At 39.3% G+C, this 16,170-nt stretch overlaps 1 protein-coding gene across 4 annotated transcripts in view; it reads right to left on the reverse strand.

The window, feature by feature from the left end:
• Positions 1-8,963: 8,963 nt before the first annotated feature.
• The window catches only part of LOC140493534 (voltage-gated potassium channel KCNC1-like), a 93,074-nt gene continuing 85,867 nt past the window's right edge, over positions 8,964-16,170 (reverse strand). The window contains exons 3-4 of one of the 4 annotated variants that reach the window (XM_072592075.1): positions 13,528-13,725; positions 8,964-9,898 (exon numbers count right to left, since the gene is read on the reverse strand). In XM_072592075.1, the coding sequence (XP_072448176.1) occupies positions 9,834-9,898; positions 13,528-13,725 (263 nt within the window). In that variant the 3' untranslated portion in view covers positions 8,964-9,833. Of the gene's footprint in view, positions 10,680-13,527; positions 13,726-16,170 lie in introns of all 4 variants that reach the window. The other 3 variants (XM_072592074.1, XM_072592076.1, XM_072592077.1) reach the window with 3 other exon arrangements.

Raw genomic sequence — 16,170 nt, forward strand, 5'->3', positions numbered from 1 at the left:
TTTAGCACTTAGGTAAGGAGAAATTTCTTTGAAGTTTTGGAACACTGTACCCCAGAGAGCCCTGGATGTTATTTTCTTGTGGATTGTTGGACACTAAAGTAATCAAGTGATACTGGGATAGAGTGGGAAAGAACTGATGTAAAGTTCAGCTATGATTTTATAGAATTGCATTGCAAGGATAGAGGGGGCAAATGCCTACTCCTGGTTCCTATTTCCTAATTTTTATGAGCAAGATGGAAAGACTTACCTTTTGCTTTGTTCAAGCATGCCAGGCCAATGAGTTAGCTTTGTACTGTCATGATGTTTTGTAGGTATCTGTTGTTTATGTACAAAATTTATTTATACACTTACAGGAGGTAAGATTCCTCATAAACAGTTAGTCAACAGCCACTTGTTTCAGCTTGCCTTGTGTGGGTAATTAAGACTTCTACAGACAAGCAAAGTCTTCCCTCTCCCTTTCCCACCAACAACCAATCAATCTCAATCACACACCATCAACCAAGTCAAAGCATTAAACATGAACTGTTAAATTAAAATACAGTGAATGCTGGAGATCTGAAATAAAAGTAGAATAACATAAAGTAAAATAACAGCAGGTCCAGCAGCATGTGTGGAGAGAAAACAAAGTTAACATTTTAGGTCCAGTGATGATTCTTCACTTCCAAAGAAAGATGGAAAAACTCGAAATATTAATGCTGTTTCTCTCTTTACGGATGCTGACTTTCTCCAGTATTTTATTAACTTTTAAATGTTTGTAGGTGTCTGACTTTTAGAAACACTCACCTCAAGATAAGCCACATATCAACATTATTACTGTGACCACCTAGCTCCACCTCCGTAACATTGCCTAACTTCATCATTGCCACAGTTGAACTTCAACTGAAAGTCTCTTCCATGTTTTGTGACTTGATTATTCCAATACATTCCTAGCTAGCCTCCCAGTGTAGACATGAGGTCATCCAAAACCCGCCTGTCTGTATTGTAAGTTTTGCAAGTCCCATTCACAGGATTATATTTGTGACCACTTAAGCAACACTTCAATGGCATGCATAGCATCTTTATCTTTGAAATCTCTTACAGTCCTACAACACTGTGAGGTATTTGCACTCCTCTCATACTGATGTGAATTACCCCACCAACAGTGACTGCACCTTCAGCTTTTAAGGCCTTAAGGTTTGCAATTCTCTTCCTAAATAATTTTCCCTCCTTTAGTGCACCCCTTAACAACTATCCTTGAACAAGTTTTTGGTGATATACTCTAATATTTCATTATATGACTCAGTGTCAAATTTGCAATACTCTTCAGAAGCGAGTTTTGAGAAGATTTGTAGCTCAGGTTGAGGTTTTGGATGTAGGTTTGCTCATGAGTTGGAAGGTTCATTTCCAGACATTTCGTTACCCTACTAGGTAGCATCTTCAGTGGGCCTCAGGTGAAGAAATGTTGAAAACTCCTGTTTTCTATTTATATGTTTGGGTTTCTTTGGGTTGGTGATGTCATTTCCTGTTGTGATGTTATTTCCTCTGGTGAAGTCGCTTCCTGTTCCTGTTCTCAGAGGGTAGTAAATGGGGTCTAACTCGATGTGTTTGTTGCTAGAGTTCCGGTTGGAATGCCATGCCTCTAGGAATTCTTTGTGTGTTTTTGTTTGGCTTGTCCTAGGATGGATGTGTTGTCCCAGTTGAAGTGGTGTCCTTCCTCATCCATATGTGAGGATACTAGTGAGAGAACTAGAGAGATACAACTACAGAGATACAACAAAAGACATGACCCTCTCTCATTCCTGACCTCATGCCTTCTTTCTCACCCAAACAATTATTTTGTCCTCCTCTTTCTGTCACTTTCATGCAATCATTAATTTCTTTACTGTCATGTATTTTGCTCCCCTCATCCCGACCTTACCCATTGCTTTCCCAACTACCTTCACATTGGGAACTCCCTTTGATAAACTCACAGTTACTCTCTATGAATTCTCTTTGCATTTCCATAGGTCTATCTAGACACCCATATTTCATCTATATGAGCAGTGACTCTAGCTGCTTTATTGTCCTCTTACCAAACTGTCCATCCACTATGGGCTAATTATTGCCAAGCTCCTTTCCATTCTGTTCACCCTGCCTATCACTGCCCCCTTGTTAGTACAAGCTAAACCTTTCCCTCCAAGACACCTAAGTTGAAAATTGTGGAGCTAGAAAAGCACAGCAGGTCAGACAGCATCAAGGAGCAGGAGAATCAATGTTTCAGGCATAAGCCCTTCCAGAGACCCTGTTCAGTTATTAATAACCCCTGGCTTTCCACAACTTTTTTCTGGATGAGAAACAACATGGCTTTAATAAAACTAGCTACAGCGAAAACAATGTGTGCCTCTTTGCCCCAGTACTGTTACCTCTGAAGTCATGCAAGTATCTGTTTTTGGCTTCTTCAGCCTCTTTCCCATCAGCCATTTGTTGGAAGAATCCTAAAACATGTCCACTCCCAGCACCTTTCTCATCATCTCTATTATGTCTCTTGATCTCTCCTCTGTCTCTGTTGACAGATTGAGTATGTGACATCCAGTCCTGGAAAAGACCAAATCCATAGTGTTTGCCCCTCCGCACAAAGTTTCTGTTTGTTCTTCCAAGGAAATTCTTTTGTTTACTTTTTGTCTGTTTTTACTCTCCAATAATACATTCAACTTCTTTACTTTGTTTGATTTTAATTCATGATTCCTGCCTTTGATTCTGTTGTTTTCTTTCACTTGTGAGAGAAATAAGGCATAGGGCATGAGATTCTAGATGTATCATTGGGATCACTGTCCTGTTAACAGATCCGTGGCCCAACACTTTGTGAGCAAAAATACAATACAATATAGAGTAAATATAGTGCCTTTAACATGTACACCCTGACTGTAAGCACCAAGAAAACAATCGTTATGAGATAAGCTGCTACATCTCTACCCATGGTCACAGTGACTAAATCCCCCTGGGAACTGCTTTCACTACCTTACGTCTATGGTGACAAACTCTTCTGATGAAGAGTTCAATACACACATAGGAAAAGTGACTACCACCTTTCATCGAATTACAAAATACATAAGGGATAACATTAAATGACCCTGAGGCCAAAACCGATAATTTGTAAGGCATGCAATCTCAGCATTTTACTGTAGATATTTTAATCAACCTATTTGGATATGTAATACACAACTCTGAGGCAGGTGGGACTTGAACCCTGACCTCTGGCTCAAAGGTAAGGGCACTACCACTGTGCCAGGTTACGAAACATGGGCAGTTACAGCTACCAGGAAAATAATTTCAATAATTTCTATCCCTACTATCTGCAGCAGAACAGGGTATATCCTGCCATTATGGGTAGACCACATCATGGGCATACCCTGCCATTATGGGTATACCACCTCAAGGGTTTATCCCACTAGAACAAAATCATGAATCTTGCAGTCCTCTCAAAGGCAGAGCTCCCAAGTATATAGGCACCAATCAAATGAAGGCCACTTAGGTGGATTGGGTAGAAGAGCGATGGATATCCAAGGACCTTCAATACATTTGGCAGCTGAAACCAGTTAACTAGAAGAAGCGCCAAAGGATGCGCCACTTTAAAGATCCTTGTAAGTGTGATATGCAAGTCCTAAATATCGATTATCAAACCAGGGAGTCATTAGCTGCAAAAGAGGGAATTGGCAATTGAACTGGTGGGCTGGCGTGTACCACCATAATGACAAGCAGCTACAGCAGCTTAGCAACAAGAGCCAAATAACAGAAAACAAGAACCTACAACTTCACTTGGTATGTGTGGCACTTCAACAAGACCTGTCTCTCAAAGGTTGTCCTTTCCTAGCCATCTACATAGGTGTGAGGAGAAAGTGAGGACTGCAGATGCTGGAGATCAGAGCTGGAAATGTGTTGCTGGAAAAGCGCAGCAGGTCAGGCAGCATCCAAGGAGCAGGAGAATCGACGTTTTGGGCATCAGCCTGAAACATCCTGAAGAAGGGCTGATGTCTGAAACGACGATTCTCCTGTTCCTTGGATGCTGCCTGACCTGCTGCGCTTTTCTAGCAACACATTTTCAGATCGACAAAGGTGCCCCAAATGAACATTCTCCCCCCCCACCCCCTCCCCCCCCCCCCAAACACCTAAATGGATAGTTTGCTGCACATCCATCATATGGTATACATGGAAGGGTACCAACAATATAGTGTGATATCTGTATTGACCATTAATGCTCTATTTAACATCACTAGCTGCCACACCCACCATTACAGCAATTTCTGTTCCAATGCTCCAGTTTGAGTTCAGGTCAGCAGACTGTCCTTTCATTTGAGGCCATAGACTTGTGGAGGTATCTGAATATCCCTGAAGATGTGGTCAACCTTACATTTTTGAGGGGCCCCAAGTTCAGCTGTCCCAGCTAATAGTCACTGCAAGGGTCCTATAGCAGGGTTATGGTGAAGTCTTTATGATAACAGAGTTGTGGATCTTCTTGGTTGTGAGAAACTTGTTCAACTGGTGAAATGGCAATGGAATCAAGCTCTTGTTAGTTGAGAATTGCAACCTACAGAAGGCAACAGCAAACTAGTGCAGTACCTTGCCAAGTATATCAATGCACCATCATAAATCGTATAAACCAATTTTGTGGCTTAACAGATGCTACATTTATGCTGGTTACACATATAACAACAATAAGCTTAGGTTTCTCATCGTTCACAGCCTCCAACTGGACAAATCTCTCCCCACAATATTAGCTATGTCTCTAGCTGTCAGCTGTGAGTATTCTGCAACTATGTTTATTTAGAGAGCCTCTTCACATAACAATTAGATGTTCAGATGTTGCAGGAAATGTCATTCATAGAGGCATAGAGATGTGCAGCATGGAAACAAACCATGCAGTCCAACATGTCCATGCTGACCAGATATCCTAAACTGATTTAGTCCCATTTTCCAGCATTTGGCCCATATCCCTCTAAACCCTTCCTATTCATATACCCATTCAGATACCTGTAAAATGTTGTAATTATATTAGCCTCCACCACTTCTTTTAGAAGTTCATTCCATACATACACCACCCTCTGTGTGACAAAGTTGCCCCTTAGGTTCCTTTTATATCTTATCCCTCTCACCTTAAACCTATGCCCTCTAGTTTTGGACTCCCCTACCCTTGGGAAAAGGCCTTGACTCTCCACCCTATCCATGCTCCTCATGATTTTATAAACCTCTATAAGGTCACCCCTTAGCCTCTGATGCTCCAGGAAAAATAGCCCCAACCTATTCAGCCTCTCCTTAAATCCCAAACCCTCCAACCCTGGCACCATCCTTGTAAATCCTTTCTGAACCCTTTCAAGTTTAACGACACCTTTCCTGTAACAGGGAGACAAGAATTGAAGACAGCATTAAAAAAGTGGCCTAACCATGTCCTTTACAGCTGCAACATAACCTTCTAATTCCTACACTCAATGCACTGACCAATAAAGTCAAGCATACCAAACACCTTCCTCACTATCCTATCTAACTGGGGTCTACTTTCAAGGAACTATGAACCTGCACTCCGAGGTCTCTTTGTTCGGCAACATTCCTCAGGAACTTACCATTAAGTATATAAGTCCTGCCCTAATTTACCTTTTCAAATGTAGCACCTCCCATTTATCTTGATTAAACTCCATCTGCCACTCCTTGGCCTATCAGCTCATCTGATCAAGGTTCTGTTGTACTCTGAAGTAACGGCATTCCCTGTCCAATACACCATAAATTTTGGTATCAACTGCAAACTTACTAACCATACTTCCTATATTCATATCCAAATCATTTATATAAATGACAAAAAGCAGTGGACCCAACACCGACCCTTGTGGCACACTGCTGGTCACAGGCCTCCAGTCTGAAAAGCAACTCCCCACCACCACCACTACATTCTGTCTCCTACTTTCAAGCCAAGTTTTATCCAAGTGGCTAGTTCTCCCTGTATTCCATGTGATTTAATCATCTCAACCAGTCTACCATTGGAACCTTGTCGAATGCCCTACTGATGTCCATACAGACAACATCCACCGTTCTGCTTTCATCAATCCTTTTCTTCAAAAATCTCAAATTAGCGAGACACGATTTCCCATGCATAAAGCCATGTTGACTATCCCTAATTACTTCTTGCCTTTCCAAATACATGTAAATCCTGTCCCTCAGAATTCCCTCCAACATCTTGCCCATCACTGATGTCAGTCTGTGGTTCTGTGGCTTTTCCTTACAGCTTTTCTTAGATATTCGCACCACATTAGCCAACCTCCAGTCTTTTGACGCCTCGTCCATGGCTGTTGGTGATACAAGTATCTCAGCAAGGCATCCAGCAATCACTTCTCTAGCTTCCCACAAAGTGCTAGGGTACATCTGATCCGGTCCTGGGGATTTATCCACCTTTATGTATTTTGACAAGTTTTTCCTCAGATACTTTACAGCATTTTTGAACTTTTAAAATATTTATCCTGGAATCTACTTTGTATTTTCTATTTTGTTAACGTATTTTGTTATGTAAATGTATCTTGTTGTGTAAATTGCTTTCAAAATGCAAAAATGTTCCTGGCAGGTTAAATGAATTGAATTTTCATGTGTAAGGAATAAATGTATCGTGTGCATCTGACACATTCATTTGGAAATTGGAAGAATACTTAAGCATAAATTGGCCTCAGTAAAGTGGGATACATTTTCAATTCTAACTTCTGGGTTGCTCCCACAGAGAACATTCCAGACCTCAAAACATTTCACTGTATAGCTCGAGGTTACTTGCAACATTGTGAGAATCAATGAAGTTGAATGCCTTTATACTCGCCTCTTGTAACTTTGGAGTGTTGATACATAATGTTATCAGATCATTTTAACTCTGAGTTTAATTCCATTCATGGTCTATTCCATAAAGATATTGCCAATTGTTCCATTAAGCCAATCTGAAAAGCACAATCCTAGATTTAATACCAGTTCTGTTTTGAAATAGTTGGTTTCTGCAGTGATAGTATTTATAATGCTACGGTTAACTTCAGTGTCTTTGGGTCAGACAAGGAAAAGATAAACCTGGAGTGTGCCTGCTAAAATGTGTGTGGTTTTGGAATAAAATAAGGTATTGCTGGCATTCTATGCTTCAGTTAACACTTGCTGAACTGAAGCAAGTTAGCTTCAGTTGAAAGCTTGATATACACAGCTATCAATTAGCTTGATATACAGAGGAGTTTTGTACCTGTTTGCCAGCAAGAGTCAGAACACGCAGAGGAGGTTGGAAGCAATGCTGTAACGTTTTGAGAGACGTCAGAGAATGGCTGCAGTCTGATGATTGCATATTTAATGGACAACTCTTGACTGGCACTTTTTAATGCTGCATGTTCACGTAAAATAGAAATGTTTGAAGTTTACACAATATTGAAGCTGCGGGATGGGAAATGATCTGAAACAAAACATCTACAACTGAACACCACAATTGAAGAATTCTTGCAGGCAGTATCTTGACCCATGTGAGTATTTCATTCCTTGTCCAACACATGAAAAGGAGGGACAGATTTTAAGTCAGTATGTCAGGCAGAAACCGAACATCCTCTTTAACAACTTACCTGACTTCCAACCTGTCCAGCTTTCGATCATCTTATTTTCATGAGGCTGAAGCAAGTGAACTGCTTTCACTAAACACTTATTTTATTTGGGGATCTGGCCGGTGGAACATTGATGAGGCCAGGTCACTAAAATGGACCAGGCAGCTCCAGTTGTATTTTCTGAGTTTGGGGCCTGAGTGTTCCACCAGCTGATCACCAAGGAGTTAAAATTCCCCCACTGTCTGCTCAACTTCACCCCTCATTATCCCATCCAATACTTAATCTGTTCTGGTGAATGCAAGATCTTAGAGGTGATAGCACAAATTCTAACCCTCTGTTTCACCCGAACACCCCACCAGAGCTGTGTGTGCAATAAATTTAAGTAAGTCCTAGAGTGAAAACACAAAAATATTTAGGGTTCAGGTCATTATAGAGACACACGGCACAGAAACAGACACTTTCATCCAATTCTGTGGTGTCTGGCAATACAGATGCCTCTTGGCATGGAGCTGCACCAAAAATTCAATCAAAACCCAAATGTTGTTTTCACATGCAAGTGAGAAGATCTCCATTCCTGAGAACCCACTATAGTATTTGAAGGAAAAAAGGCCCTTACCTTTTATAAATCTACTTGTCTTTGTTGCCAATGGCTCTAAGATTTCCCTGTCTAAATGTGTGGGTAGGTGGGTGGTTGGGGCATTGGGGGGAATACACATAAGGGGTATTGATAATTTCTTCTGAAACCTGTCTCTGAACTGCCAGCATTCAAGGAGGAGAAGAGGTTTTCTACCCCAGTTAGCATCGTGTGCTGCAAAATCTGTATTTGATTAAAACTAGCCTCTTCTGACCAGGCGGGTTTAGCTAGAATAACTCACTTGGACTTGGTTTATCTCGGGTGGAAAGTTATTTTTAAACAAAAATAAATCAATATCACCCAATTTCCTGTCAGTTACTGGATACCTCAATTTCTTCTGCCAAGGATGGACTGCAGCTCAGAAACTAGAATCAAGAAGACAATTAAATTAAACCACAGCATCATTCAAGCTCATTGTCAAGAGGAGTTTAAAGTGAGGTTGAACAGCATTAGCAGCAATGCATTAGAAAATATTGGCAGCACTCATTCCTCCCAAAAGGATCCTGGATTGTTCAACAGCTAGATTACCTTTTGAATAATAAAATTCATAATTAAACACATTTTTAAATTATAAATAGATTTTAAGACTAATATGAACTGTTGGTAATAAGTAACAGCTTTCCCAGCCCATTATGACTTACACATTCATTGTTTGAAGATCAGTCTCAGACCATCAGTCTAAGCCTCCTTTATTTGTATTTGAACAGAACAGTGAATGCATCAGTGCAGAGCCCACATTAAAAGAACAAAATGAACTAAACAGTGCAAGCAGAGGATAAGTTAATACAAAATTTATTTCATGCTAGACTTTTTTTGCATATCATATTGTGCATGCACGTATTCAGAACTAAATTGCATACAGTGCTGAAGTATTGATTCCAACTTTAGGAGTCCAAATTGGAGTGAAGTTATTCGCTGACTCGGACTGGCAGTCCTGCCACAAAAAACTGACACAGATAAATTGGTACTGTTCAATGGAATGCACACTTCCTAATTGAGAGTCTGTAAGTCTGAAATATACAGTAGTAAATGGAAAGAGGCCAAGACCATCTGGATGAAGAGTTAATATCCATAGAGATACACATGTCCAGAAAATACAAGATCACTAGCATGCCAACCTAATCAGAGACTGGGGCAAAAGTGCTTTCTGAATACATGGTTTTAAAGGCTTGCATCTGATGTAGCTCTGAAGCATAGAGGAGTGGTCAATATGACCGATCGCCACCTACATATATTTTTCTCTAATCTTGCACTGATTCATGAATTATACAAAAAAAATCCATCGCAAATAATATAGTTAATTATAATTCTTTTACATTATGATTACATCAGAGTTAGGTAAAATTAAAAGAGTTTGAAGAAAACAGAACTTCTGATTTAAAGGTTAATAATAGAATTACAGTTTTCATAACATGCAGTTCATGCTGGCAAATAATTACAAATCTTCTACAGTTTTTTTTTCCAGAAACAATTTGTTTTAGAAACATCCAACAACTCTGGGTCAAATCTGTAACACACAGTGGTCCTTAGAAATCTGTTTGGCTTGGAGTAGTTTTGCTTCTTTTAAAGAGGTTGGTCTTCTTCTCTTGAAATGTTCCCAGTGGGCAGATAATTGCCCACAGAGCGTCCAATTCTGTCCCAGCACATTAAGTTACTCTGACTGCCCCTGCTTGCATATATTTAGCAATGACAGGGCTGCCTTTGCAGAAATCTGCATGCAAAGAATACAGTGAATACTTGAGCTTCCTTCCCCTGCCCTTCAACATATATGTGGCATTTTGTTTCTGTTAAATAAATTGATAGCTACATGCAGAGGCGGCAGTGTCTTTCTTCTAAAGGCCTTTGCATGCACCCGGACTAATTGGCACCTCTACAGAGTATTGCTTGCAACTGGTTTGGCTTCCATGCAATGGCTCAAACTGCATGTTTGCCTGAACTCCTTCAGGGTCCAATGACTCAAAAGATCCTGAGAAAGAAATCTTCAAACGTTGACCAGGTGCAGCAGCAGACAAAGTTTACCCATTCCCAAAAAGCCAGTAAATTCATAATTGGAAAGCTAAGCACCCACAGCATTTAGGCTGCACCAACAATTATTGGGAACTGCATGTAGCTGCATAACCTCCAACTATGCGCCAAATACATGCAGCATACGGACCACCGGTGCCTCTGTGTGTCTGCGTAATGTCATCTAGAAACTACCACGGCTTGTTCCACCTAACGTCAACAGTAGAACCACCAGAAGCAAGGTGCTACCCAGAGACATGCGATCTTCAGACTTATTACCTGGTTTTATGCAAGACAGTATAGGCTGTAGGACTAAAGCTTTGGACCATTCTCAGCTACTAATCCATGCTATAAAATGGATGGTATGGGAGACGGAGAATGCCTCAATGGACAAGGAGAGCTGTAGAGCGAAGAAGACACTGAAGGCAATTTTAGTATATTTCTGCTCATGCCAGCTCTGTTGTTTAGGCTCCTTGAGTTTTCAAAACCTTTATGTAAGGAAAAATGCAAAGTACAGCATTGGATCAACAATAGAATGGATAATGATGAGTCTACATCATTGCCAGTCTGGTAAAGCATCTCCATGCATTTGCATGCTCAGAGTAGTATCACTGTTAATGAAAGACAAAGAGCAGTTACTAGGGCTTGCTCCTACCTCCCAAGGTTCACAACTTTTATTTCACCAGACAATAGTTCCTAAGAAAGCACTTGGGTGATGTGATAGCCATGAATGTTATGTTGGACATGTTGTCCATAGTGCTTGCCCCTGTGGTAATCTGATTGTAGTTCAGTTTCAGGGAACTGTTAAACTCTGTTTAGTCAAATATAATTAATTCACCAATTTAAGAGGTTAGGACTGTCAGTTTTAGAGTAAATTATTACACCAACACAGCTAACAGGTTAAAAAAAACAAACAACATATATTCCTTTGTATCATCCCTGAGATGGCAACAATTCACTCAAACTTCAAGTCAAAATGCAGCAAAGGGACAACAAAAATATTACTGGAATGCAAGTGGAAATAGCTGCCAAGTCCAATTCAACTCAGCTTCTGGTCTCCACAGATAAACAATAACCACTCTATGTTCTTGCATTTTCTTTTCCACTATTGATTATTTATATTAAATTGATGGTGCTCAATGTTTGGCTATGTTTCAAATGGAGTGGGGAATGAGTTTCCAAATCAAGATTACGTCAAGGCTGGTGATGTGAGTACAGTTGGCAGCCCTTACTCTAAAGCAGAGTCGACTTGCCAAGACAATATGGAAAACACGGGCTTTTGAGACTTAAATTGTAGTATACAAATGTCTGAAGCACATCAAACAGGGCAATTTTGAACTGGTAAATATTGATTTAAAAATAATTTTTGATTAGAGAACAAAAATACAGAAAGCAAATAAAAGGTTGCTATGTTGTGTTGTAGATCTTTTCTGAGGTAGGAATTACAGAATGAGAAAGACAATTATTTTCAGACACCTAGTTATTAGTTACCCTTGGAGCCAGGTGAAAGGTGAAATTAATCTAAACTGTTACCATAGCAATGGCAGTGCCTAAATGGAGATATTAATGCAAAAAATGTAAAAGGTTCATATATACAGTTTCCATATACAACCTTTCATGTGGATTTTGTACATAGCAAAATGAAAGATTTTGGTACTGAAGAAACAACTTTTTTTCTCCAGCAATGACCATATTAAATATTCCTAGATTGGGTATTATATACTAAATGACTAATTTGGACAGAAAGTAAAATGCTTTCTAATCAACTTCAATATCCCATTGCCTTTACCTCAGAAAAAAAAAACTGCCTGCAGTGCACTTTCATCCATTTGCCCAAACTCTCCAATATGTCAATTTGCCAAAATAGGGATAGGTTTCAGTGCAGAAGGGCTAATCTCATTCAGAAATGTTCGAGACTGTCCATACTTACTGCTCAAAAGTGAGAGGATTTTTCTTTCTGTCACTGTAACAGTGATATGAACCCAATCTACAGAGATTAAAAAGTGAGCACCTCATTCACCTAATCACCACTGCACACCCTACTCTCTTCTCTGGCATCTTTCAGCTTTCAATCCAGGAAAAGTCCCATGGTTTTACATATATCAGGGATGTGGTTAAAATTGCTTGACTCCCATCAGAAAATGAATGCCTCAAAATTTAAGGTAATTAGATAAAATGAGTTAGTGACCTAGTCAGCAAGGTGTTGAAGAGTTGGCTCTGTTTCTAGACATTCAACTCCTATCGACCTGAACAATGAAAGTCAAATGCAGCAAGCAATGAAAAGATGCAAACATTAAAACAACTGAACAAAAGAATGCAATGCTCAGTGTACTGGTAAAATAAGCTGTGCCAAAGTCATTTTACTTGGATTTATTTGTTATAAGTGATTAACTAGAAAATGGGTCAACCAATTGACTTTATCAAATTTCCATAGAAGTCCTTCCATCGGTCATCAGTGTTAACTTAGTGATGAAAACCAAATTGATACAAGTTTGCTATGAGGTTTAGCCCGATGATATCTCACTCCTTTTAATGCCTGCAATGAGCTGAAGGAATGACTGGGAACTCTTTAGTCTTTCATATGTGTCTGAATTGGCTTCTTATGATGCCAATTTGATACTATTCTGAAGTCCATTGAAGCGTTTGAAGACTAGACATGCAACCAATTCCATTTCAAACATGCACAAAAAACTTAACATTGAACTGATCTACAAGAACACATACAGGATGAATTTAAGCTGAAAGGTTTCCATCGTTCATGCTGGTAGAAACACACTTCCACGGGCCAACAATATGCTGACATTGAAACACACTAGTGAATTACTCTTTAGCCAATCTGTCCAATACGGAATCAAATTCAACACTTTGCTACAAAGATAATTTTAGCTGAGGTTTTTGAGCTACTTTCTTATGAAAGTGTTGTGATCAATTTTTTTTAGTCTGGCTTTTGATTTACTTTATAAATTATATTTACATATTAAATGTTCTCTATAGAAGACTGTCCATCAGAAATGGCACATGAAACTCCTATATACCACACCAATGGTATGGTTTGGATAACACTGTCTCTCTATGTATAGATCTATATATATACATATATATATACAATACACCAGTGAGAGGACTTGAATGAAATTCTACACTTTAATTCATGGCGCTTAGCGTCTTTCTAAAATCTCTATGGAATTTCATAGACAATTACTCTACACAGCTAAGCATTGCTTATTAATCCATGATATACCTTCTTCAATGCAGCTGTATATCCTAGCAATACTAGATTAACAGATTGATATGTATACCTATAAGGTTACTGTATCTTGCCTGTGTATTACGTACCCTTTCTTATTCCTCCATCGGGTGGACATGCAAATTCCCCGGTTGATAAGAGGAAGCAGGGTCCGTCTCTGGCATTCCTCTCCCTGGTGTTAGAACGAGTGAAGGGGAGGTGATCCTCAGGCGTCAGTGCCTGGTCAATATGAGGACAATCTTCGTTTGCCAATGCTGCATTTGCTGCATCACCGTTCTGTTTAAAATCTTCAAATATACAAGCAAAAGCTGAATGAAATGCTAGGTACTATGTTTGCGTTTCTTACTAAAGGTTAGTAGAATCTACGCTTTGTAACGCTCTATGCAATCTACTAAATTACTCCAGAGGCAGCACATTCAGCCAATAAAATATTTTGCATTTGCAAATGAAATCACACAAATATAGTAAGCAACGGCACCAAACTGTGAAATAGGTTTCATACTTCTAAAGAAAAAATATGCATGGAATAGAATGAGCAGAACTTTGAGAGACAGAAACAATCAAGTTCTAAACATTAGCTGATGGAAGAATATAAATACACACTACTGTGATTGATGTGTTGTACAGGGAATACTTCTAAGTAAGTTCAATAGTAGGAGACGATCATCAAAAAGTATTGATTGATGATAACTCTGGTCAGTGGGCTTAATTGAAATGTGGTTGGGGATAGATCAGGTTGTGCCTGTTGATCAAAGATTGATATTATATTTGATGTAGATTGAAACTTTAACAAATATGTTTTCACACACAATCATGTCCTCAATTTGTATGGCAGGCAGCAAGACTTTTAATCATCTGTACGGACCTATTACCATGCGGCATCAAGTAGCAATAGTCTGATCTATCAGCCACTTGCATCCATCAGTAAAATCTAATTTCAACTCAATGCAGGGTTACCATTTTCATTATTAGCGATTACTTTCCTTTGATCACAAACACACATCCCAACATCACAAACTGCATCAATGCACATCATCTACCACTTGCACATGACACTGTCACAATGAAATGATACAGGTCTCTCCTTTCCACAACACCCAAAACTGCTCATTAAATACAATGAGTGAAATAGTGTGGGTATGTGAGCATGGAAAAAGTGAATGTTCTATGGAGAGAAAATGATGACACTATGAAGAGCATAGAAAGAATGCTGAAGAAGACATGGAGGTGGACAGTGGGCCAGAAAATAGATTTTTCCAGCATTCAGTAACTGCATATATTTGGCTACATTCTAATTGGGGGGTTTAAATACCAACTCATTAATTAAAGATTTGAGATTTAATCTGCTGCCACACAAACAGCAGAATGGCTACTATGTATCAAGATGCCAACTCTGATTTTTTTTGGTCTCATTCTCTCTCCATCTCTCTGGTGACCTTTATTTATCAGTCAATATATACTGACTATTTGTGGATAGTACATAGCCACCATGAACAAAGGGATCATTGCCAGCTGGAGACAGGTATAGAAGAGTAGTGCAAAATATGCATTTTACATGGGCCTTGTTCAATTAAATTAAATTGCAACAACGTAGGAGAGACATCACTCTTAGAAAAATAGTTCCTCTGGGAATTCAGTAATTTGCTTTACTCTGTAGCTGTTAACTTGCTTTGGGGAATCAGTTAGCTTGGTTGGCTAGGCAGCAAATTTGCAATGTCATATGATGCCAACAGCATGGGTTCAATTCCTGCCCTGACTAAATTTACCATGAAGGACTCCCCTTCTCAACCTCTCTCCTTGCTTGAGGCGTACTGACCCTTACTGTCAGTTCTCTCTCTCTCTCTCTCTCTCTCTAAAGGGACAGCAGCTCTCTTGTCCTATAGGACTATGGCAACTTGAATGTGCTATTCAACTAATTGTTCATCACTTTTGTTCAATGAGCTGAACCAGATACAAAAGCAAAATACTACAGATGCTGGAAATCTGAAATTTAAAAAAAATCTGGCAATACTCAGCATTTCAGGAAGCAATTTTAGATTGAGAAACAGAGTTAACATTCCAGGTCAGTCACTTTGTCAGAACTGGCATAAGTTATAAAAGCAGATTTTATGGAATGACCAAGAAGGAAAGGTTGCTGATGGAGAGGATAAAATGGAAGATCTGTGATAGGGTAGAAAACAGGAGAGACTAACTAATAAAAGGGATGATGGTGCAAAGCAAAACAATTTGATTTGAACTTGTAAAGAAACAAAACACAGGTCCAATGGAGGACAAAATGGAGAAATACACAATCATCACCAAAGTCTGAAAACATAGGACAAAGATAAAGTTGTTGAAAGCAATGCTGAAAACTGTAATGTTCTGCATCGAAGGGTGATTTCTGTTACTTGAGCTTTCAGTGAGCTTAGTTGGAGTAGTCTTAGAAATAGAGGAAAAAATGGTCAGTTTAGAAGTGGGACAGCAAATGAAACTAAGGGGAGACTGGAAGCTCAGGATCATAATTGCAAACTGAATGGAGGTGGTTTGCAGAACAGCCACGTTAATAACCTCTGGCCTCTTGAATGTAAAGGAGACCATATCAGGAGCAGCAAATGCAGAATACTAAACTCAACCTAATAAAAACATTGTTAGTTCACTGAATGGAGTGTAATATGTAAAAAGCAAGGAATTAATGGATTTGGGACTGATGGTGGAGTGGACCAAATTGGTGAAACTGTTTCTTTAGTGTGCTG

The sequence above is a fragment of the Chiloscyllium punctatum genome, chromosome 22 (assembly GCF_047496795.1).
Source record: "Chiloscyllium punctatum isolate Juve2018m chromosome 22, sChiPun1.3, whole genome shotgun sequence".
Lineage (NCBI taxonomy): Eukaryota > Metazoa > Chordata > Chondrichthyes > Orectolobiformes > Hemiscylliidae > Chiloscyllium > Chiloscyllium punctatum.